Here is a 24149-nt window from a genome sequence, read left to right on the forward strand (position 1 = left end):
TTCAGACATGCCTCCCAAAATCTGTATGTTTACAAGATTTGATATACTTCAAATCAGCGTTTAAAAATATATATATATGTTGGTTTTCCTTCAAAATAAGTAAAAAAGCGTTAGAAACCCCAGCAAAATCCATCTGAGCCTGCTTATTTTTCACATCTCTACACCTCCTGCACTCAGCCAAGCTGAAGTACGCTTTACCCTCAGTCTGTACAGATCGATTTCACAATGTTATCAAGTGCATATCAGCCCCATTTATAGACACCCGGACAAATATTTACAGTGTGCCCGCCATGACATGTCTGGCCCTCCACAGCGAATGTCGAGTTACAGCCCTGCCCAAATGCACACACACACTCCAACAGTGCAAAAAGAGCCTGTGTTCTGTCAGTCCAAAAGGGAACATATGTTTCTTTCTTTTCATCGTTAGAGAGAGAGAATGAAGAGAGGGAGGAAAGGAAGGAAGCTGGGCGTATCAGTTGATCAGTGTAAGTATGAGAGCTGAAAGTGTGCTGAGAGGGCCTCTGTATACACAGTCCACTCACAGAAAGTACGGACTCGAATGTGCGATGACGAGAGCTGTGCTGTTTATATCACAGTATTTATTGAGCAGGATAGTTTTACACTATTCAAGAGTGCCAATGAAACTGTAAGTAATGCTAAACAGAGCAGGATGTGTTCCAAATGGGTCAAGTTGAGCAAGACGTTAATATTAAAGGGTGCACAACGAGTTTTATTGTTTGTAGTTGTTCTTTTTACTGGCAAAAAAAATTTTATTGTCTGTTTGCATGTTAGTCTGTGCATTTGTGGTGTAGATTAGTTCACTGCATTTGTAACAAGATGAAAGAAAGTATTGAGAGGTGAACTAGTCATTTATGTTTCTTATAATTTACCATTAGCTGCAATTGTATGATTTCCTATTTTGGAATATGATAATTTGGGATTTGTTCATTTTACTGCACAACGCTGAATGAGAGTTGGTAAAATGATCTGAAAATCGAACATGAATCTGATCTTTCCATCATTAATGTAGCTTCTATCATTTTTTCTACAAGTTTCATTGTTAGGACAGGTGGCGACAAGTTACTGGCCATTCCAATTCATGAGTGAGTCATTGAATTATTCATTGAGATGATTCATTCAGAAATAGATCAAGTAACTTTCTTTATGAGTGTTCACTGAATCAGTTTGTCAACCAGTTCATACCAGAACATTGATTAAATCAGACACAAATTAAAGTGACTGTCTTTATGAATCATTGACTCAGATACATGATCTGTTTTCATGATATGAATGATCTGAATATATATATATATATATATATATATATATATATATATATATATATATATATATATATATATATATACACACACACACACATGCCCTACTTTTGGCAAATTACCATTTCAGTAATCATTCATTTAATTTCATTTAACACTTAAAAAATAACACATACCCTAACCCATGCAACAACAACAAAAAAAGTGTTTCATAGCATTTAGGGCTGTATTATAAGAGATTATAAGAATGGTGTATATGTATATTGTGTATATCAAAATGTATCTGTTCATCCCAGACCATTTCCCCATGACATGTGCGTATGTGTGTGTATGACAGGGATCCACTTATTATTAATTAGTGTGTCTGTGTGTTCTGTGGTTATGATATCATTCTCACAAAAAGTCAACATTCCTGTCTAAGTGCCCCTTACCTATGAAATATTCATTCATCCATAATAATTCAGACAGGGTGAATGTAGACAGGGCAGATGTAGGGTTTGACCCCAGCGGCATCCATGAGAGAAACTGCCCACGCTAGCGCTTGAACAGAAAGAGTTTAAGCATAAAACTTTTCAAACCGCATTCAGAAAATATACAGTATGCCGTTCTATAGTGCCTCACAGTAAGATTACAGCTTTAACGTGAAACACTTAGTAGAAGTTACTGCCCGAGATTGAAAATGTAATATTTACGACTATGCATTACATTTGACATGTAATGTTTCCTACCTCAGAAGCTGCAATAGAGAGATCTCAGTTGCTTTGCATTTAAGCATCAACTTTGTTTCAGATTTTCTACTGAAATGTATGGATAGAAACAAAAATAGACCCAAATGAGTCCTATAGAAAGAGAAGATCTAGAAAATGAATGTAAATAACAGCTCAGATCATTTGATGAGAAATTGAATTGATGTTTTATTAAACTAATGAGATTTCTGCTGTCCTTTTTCCAAGAAAAACATCTCAAATTTGCAGAATAAAAGTCTCTATTTGCTTTTCACACAAAAAAAAAAAAAAAAGATCAAGGATTTAGTTCTCAATAGTAAATTTCACAAGAAATGGCCAGTACAATTAAATATGTTATTTTGAAATAGTGTATCCAACAATTCATAAACAAACCAAAAAGTACAGAAAAAGACTATTTAGCATTTAAATCCAATCTGAGAGGAAGACAGCAGCAACAAATGGAGGGAGTGATAAACTGACCGAAATATTACCCCGGGGGTACAAAAATGTGAAGTGATGTATTGCCCTTGTGTGAAAGAGAGGGCAAGAACACACAAAATCCATATCACAGCGTCTGTTATCCCTCTATATCTGAATAAAATATTCAAATACAGCCATTACTCCACATTAAAAACCACAAAATGTTCACATGTTCCTCACACACGCCACTGATAGTCACATTAAACTCATCCATTAGAGCTGACCAGACTACACATATGATGATGATGATGGTGATGATGATGGGGGGAGGTGGGGATGGTTGTAATGGCTGAGGCAACTTACTGTCTGTAATAAACACACACACTCACAGCGAGGTTTTTCTTGGTGATTTCCTCTGTGGATGAGTCACAGCTGAGTACACAGTTCTGTCTGAAAGCCATAAGCTCTTTGCCAGACTCTTTTTACTCAATATGTGTGTATTTTTATGCTTATTAGAACAGGATGTTGTTAGCTTTGTGAAACGCTGATGTCAAACTTTATTAGGATCATTTGTTAGTGTGTTTGCTCCTGTGTGAGTTGTTGTCTTTGCAAAGTGTTTCAAAACAGGTTCCATAAGTCAGTCTTAAAAAAGCTGCTGCCTTTGTATTTTAGTGAGTTTATTTTTAATTGTTATATGGAAATTATTTATTTATTTCACATTTTTTCCTTTTTTACAAAGAGAAGGGTTGTGTTCTTTAAAATTTATATTCTGGAAATTAATCTATTTTGTTTCTGAATGCTACATATATGAAATAGTTTGGACTCTTTTTACTGCATTTGTAGCATGTCAGTTACTACAGAAAATAATTTCAACTTATCCTACTGTTTTTATTTTTTATTTAAAAAAAGCAAATCAATAAAAAAAAGACACATTGTTCCAAACATTGTTTTTTACACTGTTCAAAAGTTTGGGGTGAGTATGTTTTTTAATTATTTTTTTTAATTAATACTTTTATTCAGCAAGGATGAATAAATTGATCAAAACTGACAGTAAAGACATTTATAATATTACATAACATTTTGATTTCAAATAAATGCAGTTCATTTGAACTTTCTATTCATCAAAAAAACTATCCCAGTTTCAACAAAAAATATCAAGCAGCATAACTCTTTTCAACATTTTTTATGTTGTTTTTTTAACAATGTTATATAAAATTTTAATAACATTTCACAGTTTTGCTGTTTTTACTGTATCTTTAATCAAATAAAAATCTTACCAACCCCAAACTTTTTAATGGTAGTGTACATGTGATGAATTTCCTTACAGCCTTTCCCTGGTATACAATCTTTTCACTTCAGAAATTTCTGTAAAACGTCCACACACTATATGCATGATAACAGAAAGGAGAAACTCCACTCACAGGAATCACCTCAGTAATAAATAACCTGAAAAGTTGATGTGCATAAACAAAATAGCCAGACAATGTTATGTTACATGTTTTTTTTATTTTTTTTTTTATTATTCATTAAAGTTTCACATTTCAGCTTTCAACTGACACAGGCTTGATTTACTCCAAATTGAAATATGTTTAGTGTCAACGTTCATGAAACAAAATCTATGGAAAATGAGATGCTATGTTTCGTTGTGCCACCATCATTCTGATTTGTTATGCTAACTTTTATTGGGATATCGCTATCCTAATAACCCACTGCATTTCTCTCCATCTCTGTGCAGGTCACCGCATGAAGCCGGACGACCCTCATAAGCAGTTTTCCGATCGCCTGAGTGACATCGAGCGTTTCCAGAGGGCCAGTCTTAGGATGAACCCTGGCAATGGGACCACCCGCTCCCACCAGACCCATTACAACCCCTCCAACTCCACACCGATACCAGGTGCGTGTTTTGTCCCTAGATGCCCTACAGATCCAGTGTGTGTGTTTGCTTGATTCAGACGTTCAGACTCGTCACAACAACTTGCACCTTGACGTCTGGAATCTAGCAACCCCTCTCGATCTCGGCTCCCACGTCATTGCGTGTGATAGTGGGCGAGGATACGTCTTGTAAAGACATTTGAGCATGATGTCTGCTAGGAAACCAGCAAAACTCTCACACTCTCAAAGGCATGTATGCACTTTGCTTGCAGTCTGTCTTTCTATTTTCAAATAGACATACACACCCAGGCAGATTTCACACCCCACCCGTTCTCATACATGGTAATGCTGAAATGTGCTTCTTTTATTCATTTCTGTTTGCTCACTCTTTCTGCAGCTCAGACTGAATCACTCACATTTCAAAAGAACTGAGACTGGTGTGTGTTTACAGTCTTCTGACTCACATTTCAATCCAACTCTCATCTAAGAGCCTCAAATGAGTTTTATTTAGTTCCTTCGATCATAAACCTACGAATTTATTCCGTACTTCTCTCAGCTTCTAAGTTGGACACACAGTGAAATCTTGTATATTAAACATCTGATATGTTTTCATTGGCTTTTATTTTGTCATTTCGTTAAACAGTTTCGCCGTTTTTATTTGTTCTTGTTTGCTCTCTGCATCTGTAGTGTAGGCAGAATCGCTCATATTTCGTAAAACTCAAACAGAGTTGGCATGTGTTTACGATTATCTAAGCAGTCGTGACTCACATCAAAAAGCGAGAAAGACCAAATGCTCCCGAGGGTCAAATCACGTCCCGCTGCACTTCTTTCATCTTTATTTCATTCTTTTGACCATTTGCAAATCCATAGTCGATCCTAATCCTATGAATTTATTCCTTACTTCTGTAAGTTCTGATAGTATGTTAAAACTAGATGCTGTGTACATATATATATATATATATGTTTATATGTATGTATATATACAAAAGAAGTAGGAAGTCTTTGCTCACCAAGGCTGCATTTATTTGATCAAAAATACAGTAAAAACAGTAAAAATTGTTAAATATTATTCCAAGGTAAAATTGTTGTTTTTTGTTTTAATATACTATAAGATTTAATTTATTCCTGTGATGACAAAGCTGATTCTTCAGCAGTCATTACAGTCTTCAATGTCACATGATTCTTCAGAAATCATTCAAATATGCTGATTTAGTTCTCTTTTTGTGTAAAATGTGATAATATTTTTTTCTACATTTTTTGATAAAAATAGATAAAGTAAAAAAATATATCTTTAAATGTTTTTTTAACATGCCTTTACTTATACTTTAAATCAATTGAATGCATCCTTGCTGAATAAAAGTACACATTTTTATACATATAAACAACAGATATATAATTTAGTTGTTTTGCAAGGCCTTAAAAAGTCTGGTTAGGACATGATGTAATGGTCAACCGGAACCCATAAAAATGTGGTTACTTTCGTAACGTTCATTATTGATGAGCAGTTTATCCACAATGAGCCAGTGAATTAGAGGCGCTGAGTGTTTTTGTTTGGGGTTTTTGGTAAATTCCTCCATCAGATTGACCTGATTTCTGAAGGGTGGACGCTTACACAAGCATTCCTGCAAAACCAAAGCCGTGACTCATCCAGAGCTCAGCGCGAGAAGAATGGGAGATTTACTCTTACCACTTGAGCTTGTAAAGCACGTCTAGTGTCCGTATCTGCAGGTGGATTAGGAGAGGAATTATGCCTTCATGATGGTGCTGTCAGAGACCAAGACTGCCGACACACACACACACACACATCTGAAGCAGACATAACACATTAACAGAGCTTTAGCTGTCGGGAGACTGTGTGTCTGTCACTGCTGTAGGCCCGTGTGAGTGTGTGATACATCAAAACCTAACTGTTATGTCTGATATTAACATAGTTATCTCTCACCTCAGGGCACTGTCTCTCTGGCTGTCTGTCTCTTTCGTCGGCCCAACTTCACCTTTATGCCTAAATCTTACACACACACACACACACACACACACATTAAGTCAGACAGCTCTGTGTGGTATGAGGTTTGCAGACAGACGTGTGTAAGATAGACGTGTTTAATAGATTCATCACAGGGTAATTAGATGGTCTCTCATTCCACCTGAATGATGCAAACTGAATGATGTGTGTGTGTGTGTGGTGTTGATTGCATCATCCTGGAGTCTTGAGGCCTGCAGATTGTTGATGACTGTAAACAGATATTAAGTTACAAAATTCACAGCACAAACACCGACATGGTTCATACTAAAACAGATTTGTCTTAGGTACACACACCTATTGTCATGCTGGTGGAGCAGGGAGGCAAATTAAAGTCGGCTTTAGTTGACTTGCAGCAACACGCTTCAGACAGGAATAAAACGAATGAGTAAAAAATGAAACACAAACACAGAGGGAGTTTAATGAAGAATATAAACGCACACAGAGGTGCAGGCAGAGCTGTGTGGTGTTTATTCATGCGCTCATGCATATCCCACATACTGCAGAACAGACATGCACATCAAATATGTCTGTGCAAAAGATTAATTATTTTGCATAAAGACAAGGAAGTCTACTTTATGGACCGTTAATTTTTTTTTTTGCATTGCATTGTTGCAGTTTTTATGACATGCTCTGCCTAAAACTGCATGTACTAGGCATTGACTTAAAAAAAAATATGTATAATTATTTAAATGTTTAAATAATCATGTTATTATATTAACATAAAATATTGTTTAATATTAATTAAAATGCATTATTCATTGTTTATTTTTTTATATTATTTATATATTTATGTCTAAATATAACACATTTGTGAATTGTAGACATTACAATAATGAGAATGGAGATAAACGTACTTTATTATCATGAAAATAGTGACACAAAAATCTAATTCAGACAGTGAACAGGTTTAAATCTGAGACTGTTTAAGTGTTTTAAGGAGGCGTGGTGAAATATCTGACTTCATGGTGGCTGTGTTTGTTTTTGCTGGTTCTGAGAAAGCCTGCATTTCCACTCAGCGTTACACAGCTTCTCTCTCTCTTACTCTCTATTCTCTTCTGTCCACAATCATACTATTTAAATGAGCAATATCTTTTTGATTACATTTTGTTCCTTTTTTTATTGCTATATATTTATATTATATATACTTAAAAGTTAGCATGCTATAATTAACTAATGACATCAGAATGAATCATAATTTAGGTAACTGTGCTAAACACCAATATGAACAACACCATCTATGTAAATACATCACAACATGGTATTCCAGTGAGCCCGAAAATCATTTGTTTGATCACTGAATCAATCATTTGACAGAAATGAACTGATTCCTGCTATGCTACTTCGCTGGAAACCTGTAGAGTTGCTGTCATATTACTCATATATGTGTTTTAAGTTAGACACATTGCTACTTTTAGTTTGCCACAGCTCGACATTAGTCCACTCCGAGATGCGCAAATCTCACATATTGTCCTGCTCACAGATGGTTTCTGTGACATGCTGCTTTAATAGTGGTAGAAATCTGTCTGTTATTGACGTTGTGTATCAGCCAATCAAAATATTTGAGTGAGATGTTTATTTTCAGCAGAAGCACCAGCTGTGGCCTGAATAAGAGCATTTATACTGAAGAATTTATCATTGTGCGGTGAAAACCAGAGAGAGAGACTGAGAACAGCATGTTATTAGTGGTGTTTGCTAAGACAGGGATCACTGTTACTACTGCTCGTGCTTACAGCTATAGCCATTTTTTTTTTCAAACCCCTTACCTCAGGTATTAAACTTTGGCATTACAGACAAGAATGATATTTCAAAAAATCCCATAGACTTGCTTTTGTCTTGGACTAGTAGTAAACCACCCTAGAAAACAAACGCTATGTTTTGCATGGGCGAGCACTGCTCTCATTTTTCTCAGAAAAGGTTCAATTTTACTCGCATATGTCTCGTATCTCATATGTGTATGTGTGTTTGTTGCAGCGATTAGCTTGTTACAACTATCCCATCTCGTTCTGAGAGCAAACAGGATTTATTTGCATGTCAAATTGGCAGTTCAGTGCACTGATGCACACGCACGCACACACAAACATACTCCATAATTCCCAAAGTATCTTATTTTAGACTTGTGTAGTGGCTGTTGTGTGTGTGTGTGAGAGAGACAGCTGCGTTTTAATGCTGACAAGTGTTTTAAAGCGTTCTGATCATAAACACATACAGGCGTCACACGCTCGAGATAAGATATGTGATAATCACACACACCTTTAACAGACACCCAAAAGACACACTGATACTTTTCTTGGCTCATCAGCAAAATTTCTGAGTTATCTACTAGAGTTATCAGAGTTCTAACATGTCTGTGTGTGTGTGTGTGTGTGTGTGTGTGTGTGTGTAATGTGACACCAGCATAAGATTCGATGTTTGTTTTTCTCGGCACCTTTGATGAAAACACTAGCATTGAACGTGTGTGGACAAATTCATTGTGTCGCAATCCTTCACACAAATCTAAAAATCAGTGTATATGCATGATGATTTTTATGCCAAAATAACATTTAAATTAAGCAACAGCATCTCTGGTTTACGTCCATGAATCAGTTTAATAATCTGAATCAACTCAGTGAACTGATTCAACAGTTCGTTCTATCATTCCAAAAAGTTTACAATGTTTACAATTAAAAGTGTGTTGTATTGCTGCATATAACAGCATCTTATTGGTTCGAAATTGAGAAATTTCTTTTAACTTTATTCCAGAGTGCTTTATTATTTATTGCGTTAATGCATATTTTAGTACAATACATTTCTGTTTGTTATCTCTTGCTACATATAAATGAATTTTTTTATTTTATTTTAATAATATTTATAATAATAATAATAATATTTGTGTTAATTTACATCAACTTTTAAAGGGTTATACATAAATATTAATATATAAATATATTAAATATTATCAAAAGGATATAAAATTAGAAGTTTTCTTTTAACTATATTGTACAGTATTATATAATTTATTGCATTATTACATTACATTTCTATTTATTAATATGGGTTATTATATTGCTGTATATAAATGTAGTATGTAAGTTTTTTTTTTTTACTCTACTTTTAAAAGTAAATACATAAATAAATTTTTTTCAAGAGTTTTAAATTTTGTATATCACACATGCCTATGCATGAATAAATGTAATTCAATATGTATCTATATTTATTTCTTTATTTGTTTTTTTGCTGTAGCATTATGGCAAGATCAGATGGACCCTCCTGCACTGAAGACTTGCAAAGTGGAAGACGACTTACGCTGGTCAAGTAAGAGACCTTACAAACACGTAGAGTTCACCTTTGACTCTGACTTAATTTATTTATTTTATTATTATTATATATATTAAAAAAAAAAAAAAAAATTATTCTATCCCTTAGCCATACATCTGTTTCAGAAAAATAATTTTAGCGTTCAGTGCTGCTCTTTTATGTTATTGGTAGTTGAATGATAGTATGAATCACCGTGACATCTAAATCATCAAAAACCACACACACACACGCCGTTGACCTCAAATTAATTCTTTAATATGCAGATGTGTGTGTGTGGGTGTGTTGCCGTCACAATGGTGAATCATAAAATTAATGATCCAATCAGAATGCAGCGTTTCTGTGGAGGAGCTGAAACAAACAGGATATAAAAAAATTTCTACTTTCGCTTACACACGCACACACACGCACACACACATGGAACCAGAAACATCAATAAACATTCTCAGTGTTTGAAATACACACACACACACATATACACACTCTCACTCGAAAACATTCACACAAACTCTGGCTGCCATGGACACACAGCCACATACCTGGTTCTGGCACGGTTTTCCTTCCCCACAGCAAAGCAGAATTCCTTCCCTTCCTGTTCCCGCAAACCCCAAACATCCAGACCAGCTGAGTCATTTTTTTTTACCTCCAACACACACAAGATTGCCTTTGTCACACCAGCCCCTGTCACATTTAAGTTATAGCTTTCTTTAATTGCACTTTGATTGATTTACAATTCCTAATAGACTCGCTGCGTGTCAGGTGACATGTTTCAAAACACCAGAGGGCAGTTTCAGCATAATTCATGCTCTGTGATGTGAGGAAATATATGACATTTATTAAATGCCACACTGCAGCTAAAAATATTGTCACTCCTCTACTGGGGGTTTCATTTCATTTAGTACACTCTGTAGTTATTTATGATAGCCTATATATACATATTTCAGTCTGCATTTTTTCCCATCAAAAATAGCAATTTAAAATGGGTTGATCTGGCATGCATGTTTCTTTTTCACAGCCATATCACTGTCAACCATCACAAGGTAATTAAGGGTATTCACTCCCACATTTAACTGCGGTTGTCCTAAAACTCGCACAAAGACAAAGTTCAGTTCTAGAATTCACAGATTTGTTCTAGTGCTTCCAAATGTGCACTCAAACTTCTAAATGAATTTCAGGTCAGTCAGTATCAGATTAGATGAATTCATGTTATTGCAAAGGAAATCATTTCAGAATCACAAGTTTTCAAATATGACTACGCATTAAAAGGCGTGGTCCACCTAAAGATTTTTTAAAAATTCTGTTATAAATTCCACGTCATTCCAAGCCTGTATGACTTACTTTCTTCTGTGGAACACATAAGATGATACAAAAATACATTGGAAGTCTATGGGATCCAAAACTGGTTACCAACATTCTTCAACATGCATGTCTCTTTATCACTGTCAACCGTCACAAAGTAATTAAGAGTATTTACGCCAACATTTAACTGTGTTTGTCACTCTTGAAACACTGCCGTGTACACGTGGCCAAAGAGAGTTTGCCTCTTCTTTTGTGTTCCACATACGAAGGAAACGCATGCTGGTTTAGAATAACGTGAGGGTGAGTAAATGATGACAGAATTTAAATTATTGGGTCGACTGTCCCTTTAAGAATCAATTTTGTCTCAGTTGGCTTCAAAGAACTTGATGAGAAATCTTTGCATTTATGTGCATAACTCATCTGAAACTTTTATTATTGAGATTATTGAGGTATTTTTCTCGGGAGAAACATCTGAGTAGTCTGAGAGTTTCATTCTGCTCTCCATTGCTCTGCATAAGAAACAACTGAGATATTAAATAGATCTCATTTTTGCTGTGGGTTCAAATAGCGTGTGGTCTGTGCTGCAGACTTGCGTGAGTTTAATGTTGACTCACCGCTCTGAATTGCAATGATCAGAAACGCCTACAGAAATAATGAGATCCAACAGTTCTTCTGTTTCATAATAATTGCTTCCGAAAGAACTGAATATTGATTCCTTTCAACATCCTAGAAGAGCAAAAGCAGCTTAATAATTGTGATTTTTGGATCAATAATAATGCAGCCGTTTCAACAAATGGATTTGAGAGTCAGTAAGGTCAAAATTCCTCACTGGAGACAAAAAAGGCATTCCTGATTTATTCACAAATGAGTCTCATTATAATCCAGGTCCTGAATCAACGACCTGATTTGTAAATCTCCAGCACAGTATCAGATGTTTGTGAATGGTAACCTGAGCCGTCCTGATGTATGAGATGGTGGCGCAGCACATGTCCGAGATGGGCTAGTTTGCATGCGACGTGCCGTGTTGTCTTATGGACTACAGCTCTAACATAAACACACAAGATCTACATGTTTGCCTGCGTCTCATGTTCTCTGCCTGTTGGAGCGATATGCCATTTTCTTCAGTTATCATTCATCAACATCCCGTGCAAACATTTAGCCATTTCAGCCTTGCTCCAGTTTTCTGCCTGCTTGTAAAAATATATATATATAAGTCAAGTAAGTACACTGCAAATTGGTTTAAAGCAGTTTTATAAAAATCTGTAAATAATCAGTGTCTTGAAGCTTAGTTTATATATGACTATATAATAAATATAATTTTTTTTATTATTTACTAGCAAGGTATTTCACAAAATGTATATTGCTGGGTTAAAAAACAAAACGAAACAATAGATACACTTTTTAAACTGTAGATGGTTTGGACAAATTATGGTTGTCAAATGTTAGTGGAACATGTTTATTCTTATTGTGAATAGTTTGAGGCCTCTGGGTATGGCATATTTGAGTTACATGTAGTGATTGTTTGGTTGGTTCCTGTGGGTTTGTGTCACCAGTTGAGCATAAAACCACATAGTAGAAACTCAAACCATGAACAAGTAAGCAAGTCTGGGATCCAGGTCATTGTACGATTGTTGGATATGTGGTATTTTCGATATTCTACATTTTAAAGCAAATATACTTGATTTGATTGGGGGGTTTCCAACCTTTTTTCCTTCAAGAGCTACTTTCTAAAAATGAAAGTGGTTGAGAGCTACTAGTGTTATACAATACTTAAATCTCTTAAATGATCTATCAATCCAAACCATTATACATGGTATTGTTCAGATTTACTGGAAATATTCTGAAAGTAGTGTACTGATGCACACTGAAATAATTTGCATTACGCATGCATGAAAAGATGAAGAGAAAATGGCAGACGAAAATTTTCTGAAGACAGCCGGTTCCCCTTATGCATTCATACAAGTTAAAATCATATATTCTTTCATAGAATTTCTCTCAGCAGTCTGCCTTCAGTTATGTTTTGACACAAAACGAAACTTGTGTTGCACCTGCGAGTGACTCTTACCGCAGGTTTTTCAAACTGGGATAATCAAATATGTGTCTAATGATAATTAAAATTGTTAAAAATAACCTCACGTCCGACACGTACAAAAAAAAAAAATTCATTTGCATTGGAGGGGGTGGGGAGTCTGTCTATATTGAATAACTCTGACTGAATGTTAAGCATGTCTTGGCGAGCTATACCTCGAATAAGGCCACAAGCTACTGCTAGCTCACAAGCGATGTGTTGGAGACCCCTGATATAGAGTATCAAGTATATATTTCAGTCTTTATGTCTCCGTGTCTTTCTTTCTCCTGGCCACATGATTTGCCTGGTCCAGGTGTAATCCATTAGTTTTTGCATTGCCATTTTACAGGTGAGGGCCGAGATTTGCATCCTCACCAGAATCCTGATCCCACACACAAACACGCACAATTCCTGCCGACTAGCTACTGCTTGCTCTTCTGTTAACAAACAAAATCAGTTTCTACAGCAGTCAAATGAGGCAAACCTCTGTAGTGAGCCGGGTTACACGCTTGACTGTGTGCTAGTGGAACATGGCGAACTGAACTGATCACTGTGATGGGCCAAAACCCAAATGGGGGAGAATAACAGTGTTTGAAAGGGGCCATTTGCAGGAGAATATTAATTTTTCCATTTATTTTCATTTGGAAACATTACTGCTGAACTTTAAAGTAGCGCTTTTTCCCACCTCAGGGCAATAAGTGCCATGGAAGGAGGTTTTTCCCCTCAGTAGTCATCATGGCTTGGCTGTGCCAAAACCAAATGTCCCCTTACATTAGTTTTTTTTTTTTTTTTGCATTAAAATTAATAATATTGTTTCTGCAGAACTTGTTCTATTAAGTATTTTTAATTCATATTAACTTATTTATAATATGCATTAATATGTATTTTTTTATGTTATTTTCCTAATACTAATGTTATTAATATTAATAACAGTATTAAAATGTTAGAAATACAGTTCATATAAATTCTGTTTCTGCTGATTTTTTTCCAATTGAGAATTTTGTATCAATTAATAATAATTTATTTATAATATTTATTAATTAATATTTAATATTGTTCCTGAGAAATGTTATTTTCCCCATAACAATTTGTATAAATATCCATATGTATATGGATATGTGAGACATAATACAAAAACTTGGTGGATAAAAATATGTTGTCAAGAAACATCAAACCATTTGTATTATATAAATAGAATTTTCAGAAATGTCTATTTTTATGAATACTTATTAATTAATAATGTTAATTAATATGATTTTTTCTGTAGAAATTAGTAATTTTCTCAATAATAGAGTTTAATAATATTGTCATTGCTATTAATGGTAATATTGATGTTAATACAACCCATAAAAAGGCCAGAAATGTAAACATAATAAACAAAATACTGAGTGGAAGAAAAAATCTATCTCTATTTAAATCCTTTGGTTAAAAAAAAAGGGAAATTGGTCCCTTAAATATGTTGTCAGATACATCAAACCATAATTTTTAAAAGGGGAAAATGTCACACGATTATGGCTATACCACATGGTTTCCTGCTCTCTCTTTTTTTCGTAGTTTTTAAAGAGTTTTTCCACTGAAACTAATGTAGATCATGTGTGAAGTGGTTATGCTGAGAAATACAGCAAACTAGTAACTCTCTAGAGGACTGGTCTTCAAAACAAGGTCTCAATAATGTGTTTTTTATGTTTTTTATCATGTAAACAAGATTTAGTTATCGTCAGCCAGATTTAAAATTATACTCTCTTTTTTAATCATAACAACAACATGTTTCTATCCACCAAGGGCTCTGAAAGGGTTGAAGACCCCTGTTCTGGAAACTGTCTTGTTAGTATCCTGTCAGGCACTAGAGGGAGACGCCGAGTCTGAGTGAATGTGTGTCTGCGAGGGTAATGAGGGTGAACAACGTCTACAGTACAGTTTGGGTGTTATATCTGGTTTGCAGCTGTTTCTCAACTCATTTGTCAGATTTCCGCTTTTAGTAATTAATCTCGAATGGTGTGTGTGGGTGTGTGTGCATGTGAGCAGTGCAAAAGTAAAACTGTAGAGACTGGCAGGAATTTGTGGCCATTTCATTTAAATCAGATTCTGGTCTCCCAAAAGGGAGAAAGAGAAAGTCAACACCCCTCTGAGAGAACGAGCGAGCGAGCATGGTCTGAGGAAATTGAAATGGAACTGTATGTTTTTCTCCCTTTCTCTGTTTCTGTTTGCAAATGGACCCAGTGCCCCAGACAAACGGGGGGAGAGCGTTTTAAACGAGTCAGTGGCACGCACAGACGGCATTCTCCTCCCTCAGGCGCTGGCATGCCAAAGCCTGCTCCAGTATCCCAGCAGCCCCTGCTCGTATGTGGGCAATAAGCAGAAAAATCAAGCCAGAAAACAGCACTAACTGGCAGAAACAGGCAGCAGTTTGTGCTTGTGTGCAGGTGCACAGACGTTTCTCTTACACCTGTTCATAAAGTCGTGACGCGCGAGACGTGAACACTAAATGAAACTCCAGACGTCAGAGCATCCCAATCTTCATCATCGTCTTCCTCCCAGCCTTATAACAATAGCCTACCAGTGACTGCTTTCACTTTTACCCATCATGTGGCCTTCACAAATGACACTAGGTGGCACAAGATCAGTGTTAACAGGGTTCTGAATAGTTCATCTGATACATTTTACTTTAATTCGTATTAATATTATATATAGCAACATGTATGTATTATATTAATAGGATTATATATATTGTATATGTCAGGGTTTGGGTAGAGGGATTAGGCGAGGACTCAATGATGCAGAGAGAAGGGCTCTTTAATAGTTATAATAATGAAATAAACAAACAAAAACTACCCCGTAGGGGAAACAAACAAAACATGACTGGCAAGGCAAGGCAAGGCAAGACACGGTGTGCACAGACAAATATTTGACAACGAACTAGCAACCAGACTGCAAACACAAGGACAATAAATAGGGAGCTAATGAGGAGGGCAACGAGGGAACACATGTGGGGAAAATTACATCAATAACCAGGTAACAAGATGGGTGGGGTCAAGACAATTGACGAGAGCACATGGCACATAGGAACTAAGACAAAATAGAACAAGAAAGCACACAGCCGATAACTCGAGCTGTGTGCAACAATACAAGACAACACTTTGAGACTGCACGTTACCACAATAAAACAGAACATGGAGCGCGAGTGTTCGGTCCCCGACACGAAACCGAAACTCAGCAAAACATGAGTGCTGGGATCCGAACACCACACTCCAACAAGAAACAGATTGATTTGCAAATCATTTAAATGTACAAAATCATAAATATTTTTTAAAGACTTTAGGGTCAATTGTGATTTGTTAAAATGTAAAACTATACCTATAATCCAAAGACAAGCAATCATATATATTTAGAACTACTTTTTATTTAAAAAAAAATACTTTTTTGTTTTGATTATAGGCTGAAATGTGATTTGTAAAAACTTCAATCAATAGACAGACAATCAGAAACATTTAGTATTTTTTATTATTATTTTAATAAATTCATTAAGTCAAAAATATAATTAATTTTATTTTGTAAATAATCTATATTTTATTTCTTAATTCAGTCTTAGTCTGAATTTTTTTTAATTATTAAAAATGTAAACATTTAGTAATCATGGAAAAAGCATTGAATCTTGCATTCTGTAATCTTTTTGTTGTTTAAATGTTAAAGTGACACATTCTTTATTTTTCTCGTCCAGGTACGGATCTGTTCCCTCAGAGGACGTCCTTCCCATCTCTGTCTCCATTAACGGCTCCTCGATTCTCAGATTCACACATGCATTATCCGGGTCCCTTCACTTACTCTGCCAACCCGTCCAGCACTGGAATCGGCGGTCTCAGCGTGGCCGGGATGCCCACCTCCAGCCGCTACCACACCTACCTGCCACCTCCATACCCCGGCAACCAGAACCAGAACTCCCACTTCCAGACCAACTCCTCGCCGTACCACCTGTACTACGGCACCGGATCCGGCTCCTACCAGTTCTCCATGGTTCCGACTGGCGGCACCGGATCAGGAGGCGACCGGTCGCCCGGCCGCATGCTGACTTCCTGCACTGCGGCGGGCGGAGCCGGAGGCACTGGGGGTGGAAGCAACAGCCTGCTCAGCGCCAGCCTCGGCAACCAGAGCGATGGTGTGGATGCCGACGGCAGCCACAGCAACTCACCCACAGCGATGAGTGCGTCCACACGCATAGACGAGTCCGTCTGGAGGCCTTACTGAGAAAGACTGAGAGAAGAAGTCGAATTTTAGAGTAAAGGTGAAAAGTCTTGCATGTTTGATCATTTTGTTTCTTCATCCTTCTATGACATGTCAATTGCTTCTAAGACCACCAAAGTGAACCGATGACCAGAAATGAGTCTGGACACTCCATACAGCACAGAAATGGACCTCCGCTGATCAAAACTAAAGGAGGACAGAAGTCTCAGAATTATGAAAATGAGGTGTATATAGAAAGATTATAATTAAGAAAAGGCATCCCATAGTAATATATCAGCAACATTTCTTACTAAAAAAGCTGAAAAGACATTCTGATGAGCCTGTATCTGAAAAAAGCCAGTTTATCCAGCCTTACAAACCAATCTGCCTGAACGCTGTAATTCCAAGAGTGCTTTGCGACCACGAAACGTGTCGTGCAGACAGTATGAAAGAGCTTCACAGAGCTGCAGGACTGTGGGACTTTTAATGTGTAAATATGATGATAAACAAAGATGCTAGCCATGAGTTTCAGGTACTTTCCAAACTTGCTAAAATAGTCTTGAAATGGTGAGATGTGATCATATAAATACAAGTGTGGAGTTTGTGAGATGTTATGTCAGTGGGTTTTTCATAGAAACGGATTTTAGGGTGAATATCACAAAACCTGTCAGGAACATATTCAGGTCATGTTTAATGAGAAATTATATTTTGCATGACTACAATGATGCTCATTTTTATTTTTTTTAGAACCATTCATTATTGCATTTGCATTGTGACATTGTTTGAAGCGCATTTGTCCCTTACGTTCTTATTATTGTAATGCAAAAAAAAAAAGATATATAATTTCATTTGCAAAGCATCTGAATTTACATCAACTTAGGCATCGTTTTCATTATGCAAAAATATTTTTAGCTTTGATTTTAGGGTGAAATGTGATCTAGATGTGCTTTCGTGAGATTCACCCTTCAGTTGCAGGTTCTCGATTTGTAGAAACGTAAAACAGTGTCTATAATCCAAAGACAGACAGGTGTTTGATTTATTTTTATTTTTTCTTGCTTCATACCAAAATCACAAACAATTTACTTGTGGAGACTTTTTTTTTAATAGTTTTAAGAGTATTTTTTTTTCTCAATGTTGATTGCTTTTTATGACTTTCTTCAGACTATTGATTTGAGCTCAGTTTTAATTTTTTAAATTTTTTTTTTGAGCCAAAGAGTTCCTATTTTGGATCGTTTCCAGGTCACAATCATTTCATGTTAGGTTTTTTTTTTTTTTTTTTATATAACATTGGAAGTTGTTCTACTGTAATATATTCTTTCTAAATTATACAAAAGTTTTAATGTAATGCCTATGTTTTCCAATGCAGCTTTAATGCACTAAAAGATTTATTTAAGAGGTTCAATGTCCTTGTTAAACCACATAATGAGACATTCTTACCAGATTGAATTCCACATGATATTTAGTCATGTGCCTGAAAGGCCTCAACCATCACAAGCCAAAGAGTCCAACAATCACCTGTTGTCATTCCACATCTCTAAAGTGTGAAAAATATGTTGCTCTAAGCACCTACATTATGTGTCTATTTTTCCTACCTTGTTCTTGGAATGACTGAAATCGGAGACAATAATTGGGCACGTTTGAAAGGAGATCGCCCGTGATTATTTGAATAACAAAACCATGCACAAGCTCCTACAAGGAGGGTAAAGTGGCCATGACACACACACACACACACATACATCCACGTAACAGGTGTAAGTGAATATTTCAGAGCATAACCCAGAGGTTTTTCCCATGCTCACACCTGCTGCCATCACCTGAGGGCCAAGAGCCCCAAAAGAGCAAGGGAAACAGGTAGAAAGATGGATGAAGAGAGACGTATCTCCTTTCGTAATCATTGGTCATCCTTCAGGCCTTGTTATCCAAGCAGAAGTGCCCGCGTTCAGCTTGATTCACGGCCGCTTTGATGCCTTTATGTGGGCGGTTATTTTCCTTCTCATTGTGCCTCTGCTTGATTATAGCCCCAAGCTGCAGGCTACAGGAAAGAGGATTCAAAATGTGAGCTGGTCTAGTTACAAGCGGGAGTCGATTCTCTCCTGCAAGGACTTCTGGGTAATAGAAACCCTGGGTAAACTATTTGCTTCTGTGTCGTATGATTCTCTCTCAGTGCCTCGGTCTGAATCTATTAATGTGTGTGGATATCAAATCCTGTCAGTGTAACAGCTGTATTTTCTCCAGAGAGTTTGAGATGGATCAAGAATCCAAATCAAGCTAAATTAAGATTTGCTGACCCCAAATCATACCTATTTATTTCCACTGTATCAATACTGTTTGTGTGCTTCTGCACTGAACAATCTATTGACATCAAGGTTCTGTTCCAAAACCTAACTTTTGAAAATAAAGGTTATTTAAAGGCATTGAAGGTTCCATGAAGAATCTTTCAAATTCATGGAAACATTCCGAAGAGGAAAGCATTCTTTAGATTTTTAAAATGTTCTTTACAAGCAGGAAAATAAATGGTTCTTTTAAGAACTGTTCACTTAATGGAACCAAAACATTTTTTTCTATGCATTGCTAGGAAGACACCCTTGTAGAACCTTTATTTTTAAGAGTGTAGTGAGCTCCCTATGTATGCAACACAGAATCTGTTCCAAAAAAAGTATGAGCGGTGCAAATATGCCTGTGGGTTTCTCCCGAAATCAATCACTTATTTCAAGGCATAAGTCTATGTGGGCAGCAGTAGGTTTTGGAATACAAACCCAAATGTTGCCAGTGAAGTGAATATCACGAGTCGTGGCGTTTGTTAAGTGCACAGATCCTTATAATGCTGAAAGAGTTAAAACACACTCCTGTTGAACAAATGGTTTTTTTCACTCATTGTACGTTTGTAATTTTGGTTCCAAAATATGCTCTTTTGTTCCTTCATTGTGTGCTAATGATGTAGTTTTTTTATGCATTTTAATTAAAAAAAGATCAGGATTTGTTTGTCATTTTGAATTTCATTTACTTAATGTTAATGTTTTTGTAATTCAGCCATTAATTTTACAATGCCACAAAAAATTATATAAATTAAATTTCCTCAATATTTCCACATTTAAGTGGTGTCATATGAAGCAGGTTGAAAGGTTTAACATATTTTTGCCACTTAAATAGTTCTACTGACAGAAAAGAAACTATTTCTAACTTTTAAAATGATGCAGTCTACCATAGTCTAGCACAAAATATTTGCAATAAAATATAACAACAAAATAAAAAATAACAACAACAATAAAAAGTAAAAAAGGTTTGAGGTTGGTAAAATTTTTTAATGTTTTTAAACAAGTCTCTTCTGCTCACCAAGGATGCATTTATTTAAGCAAAAGTACAGTAAACTCAGTAATATTGTGTATTATTACTGTATTACTAATATTAGTAACTTGTTAATATAATATTACTATATTCATATGTATAAATATTACTATACTTTCTGTTTTAATATATTGGAAATGTTCCTGTGATGCAAAGCTGAATTTTCATCATCATTACTCCAGTTTCAGGGTCACATGATCCTTCAGAAATCATTCTAGATGCTGATTAATTATTTTTATTATCAGTGTTGAAAACAGCTGTTTAATGTTTTTGCAATTTTATGCATCCTTGCTGATTAAAAGTACAAATTCCTTTAAATATATATATATATATATATATATATATATATATATATATATATACACATACAAGTATATATATAAATTACAGGCCCCAAACATTTGAACAGTAGTGAAAGTGGCCTAGAAAAACTTTTAATTTACACAAATCATAGCAATTTTACTCTGCTAAAGCTGCTACATGACTAAATGTAATGTAAATGTAGTAGTAGAAGAAATAAATAAAATTGTGTCAAATTAACCTGTCAAACTTCACGTCCCTTGCTTATATCCCCCAAATGTTAAGGTTTGTTTTTTCAAATGCTCAGGCCAACATTCAGAGTTTGTCTTGACAAACCTTCCTTCTCTAAGTGAACGTCAGTATGTTTATGTGTGGACGTGCTTTCTGTCACTTTAGAGCAGGTTCACACTAACAGCTTGTCACTTCACACAATCATAGCTGAGCTCAGTTTTCACGCCTTCCACCGGACAAACAGCAGCTACTCGATAGTTTCACATTGCATGAAAGACGTGTGAAGATTCACATGGTTCATCAGATTTAACAGTAATGTCTGAAACCGCTCAGGACACAAACACAGAGCTCTGCTGCTCAAACGTAAACATGGCCGCTCTTCCAAACCTGTCATGCAGTCAGCAGTTATTACTGTCAGAACAGGTAATAAGTGGAAAAGACTCAATTGCATGCGGTCACTTGCATCACCCTCTGCAGGACGTAAATATAAACAGTAAATTCACCTAATGAGTTGTGTTAAGTGAATATGACGGGGCTGATGAGCGTGTGCTGCATTTCAACATAAAATAAGAACGCTACTGTCTTGTTTTTGGCATTGTAGAGAAAATTCTGTTAGCACAAACTTGACTTGTTTCTATCTATCTATCTATCTATCTATCTATCTATCTATCTATCTATCTATCTATCTATCTATCTATCTATCTATCTATCTATCTATCTATCTATCTATCTATCTATCTATCGTTGTATCGTTCTGTCGTTCTATCATTATCTATCTATCTATCTATCTATCTATCTATCTATCTATCTATCTATCTATCTATCTATCGTTGTATCGTTCTGTCGTTCTATCGTTCTATCATTATCTATCTATCTATCTATCTATCTATCTATCTATCTATCTATCTATCTATCTATCTATCTATCTATCTATCTATCATTCTATCTATCTATCGTTCTATCTTTATCTATCTATCTATCTATCTATCTATCTATAGTTCTAAAGTTCTATCTATCTATCTATCTATCGTTCTATCTATCGTTCTATCTATCTATCATGCTATCGATCATTCTATCTTTATCTATCTATCTATCTATCTATCTATCTATCTATCTATCTATCTATCTATCTATCGTTCTATCTATCGTTCTATCTACCTATCTATCGTTCTATCGTTCTATCTATCTATCTATCTATCTATCTATCTATCGTTCTATCGTTCTATCTATCTATCTATCTATCTATCTATCTATCTATCTATCTATCTATCTATCTATCTATCTATCTATCGTTCTATCTATCTATCATTATCTATCTATCTATCTATCTATCTATCTATCTATCTATCTATCTATCTATCGTTCTATCTATCTATCTATCTATCTATCTATCTATCTATCTATCTATCTATCTATCTATCTATCATTCTATCTATCTATCTATCTATCTATCTATCTATCTATCTATCTATCTATCTATCTATCTATCTATCTATCTATCTATCTATCTATCTATCTGTGGCGGGGGAGGCGTGGTTTAGCGAAGTCTGCAACTGGAGAGAGAATGAAGAGACGAGTGGTGGTAAGTGGTTCAGGTGAGAAACAATTAACACCGGGATCTCATTGCAGTGATTGGCGTGGGGAACCGGTATTTAAGCGGCACGACAACTGGCGAAAGACGAGAGAGACGGGGACTCGTGAGAGCACGAAGCTGGAGAGCGGCCGAGCCAAGGCTGCAGTAGTGACAAAGAGAGTGAGAGTGTGAAGTGCGCGCACCTGCCGCGTTTGTTTTTGTTTTTGTTGAGTTGTTAATAAAGTATCTCACGAGCCCCGTACGCCGACCCTGGTCTCCTTCCTCTATAACAGTCCGAACTTTGCTACACTATCGTTCTATCTATCGTTCTATCGTTCTATCTATCTATCTATCTATCTATCTATCTATCTATCTATCTATCTATCTATCTATCTATCTATCTATCTATCTATCTATCTTTGTCATTGTCATGTGACAGGTCTTGTCAGTAATGAATGTAGTATCAGTGAGTTGTTGGTGTCTTTGGAGTCTTATATTTTGGATTCAAACAAGCTTTACAAATATTATTACATCTTCTATTTTCCTGTTGAACAGTCACTCTCCCACACAGCGCAGATAAACGTCAAGCTTTTAATTCAGTAAAGCTCAAGGGAAATGCTCTTAACAAACTTTAAAAACGCAAGGTTATCGCAAAATCTCCCATCTCTAGCAAGTCTTTTACCTCAGAGTACTCTATCTAATCTCCCAAAGGACTTTTTAAGAAGTGAAATGAGGCCTAGTCAGACGTCACAGCTACACACAAGAGAAATCCACTGGATTTCTCAGAGAAACAGCTGAAGTATAAGGAAATTTAACATGATTAATCTTAATAAATGTTAAGATGTTATTGCGGTTCTTTTGAGCTTTCTATTACAGTTTTTCTCAGTCACTTTGGTGCATTTCTCAAATCAGAACTGAAATTCTCAAAATTACTTGTAGAACCTCCACATCATCTAGTCATTTATACACATCACAAAACCAGTTTCTCATTCTTTTGAACAAGTTGCGATAGCTTTTGTACATTCATGCAATTGATTATGCACATTTATCTGCGGTTCCTACATTATCAGCTGCTAATGTCATGTTGCTCAAAACGTATTCTATAGTTTTCTGTGCAATAGTCTTACCCCTCAAAACATCTAGTCTCTAGTTCATCGTATAAATCATTAAATGCAAAGTGGTTCATCTAGTTGTCATAAAGTATCAAGCTATTTCTTTTTTTTTTCTTTTTTTTTTACACATTATGATTAAACTTGTTGTAAATTTGGCATGAATTGTGCAAGTGTTTCACTAATGAAGAGAATGTAGATCAACCAATGATAAACTATTTCTCTGAAATAGCTCAAAGGTTCATCTTCAGTTGGAAAAGCATATACTGTATACAGTAGACAGAGGACAACACAAGAGTTACAAATTCTGATGGACTTATTTTTTAGTTTCATCTTTGTGCCCATATTTCTTTTTCATCTTCTATATCAGAATGCCATTGTAAAGGTTTATTTAT

At 35.7% G+C, this 24149-nt stretch overlaps 1 protein-coding gene across 2 annotated transcripts in view; it reads left to right on the top strand.

Moving 5' to 3' along the window:
• Nucleotides 1-20172, top strand: part of LOC132156750 (runt-related transcription factor 3-like) — a 79246-nt gene extending 59074 nt beyond the window's left edge. For both annotated transcript variants that reach the window (XM_059565752.1, XM_059565753.1), the window contains 3 exons: nt 4161-4319; nt 9540-9611; nt 16697-20172. In XM_059565752.1, the coding sequence (XP_059421735.1) occupies nt 4161-4319; nt 9540-9611; nt 16697-17220 (755 nt within the window). In that variant the 3' untranslated portion in view covers nt 17221-20172. The remainder of the gene's footprint in view (nt 1-4160; nt 4320-9539; nt 9612-16696) is intronic.
• Nucleotides 20173-24149: the final 3977 nt, after the last annotated feature.

This window comes from Carassius carassius, chromosome 14 (assembly GCF_963082965.1).
Source record: "Carassius carassius chromosome 14, fCarCar2.1, whole genome shotgun sequence".
Lineage (NCBI taxonomy): Eukaryota > Metazoa > Chordata > Actinopteri > Cypriniformes > Cyprinidae > Carassius > Carassius carassius.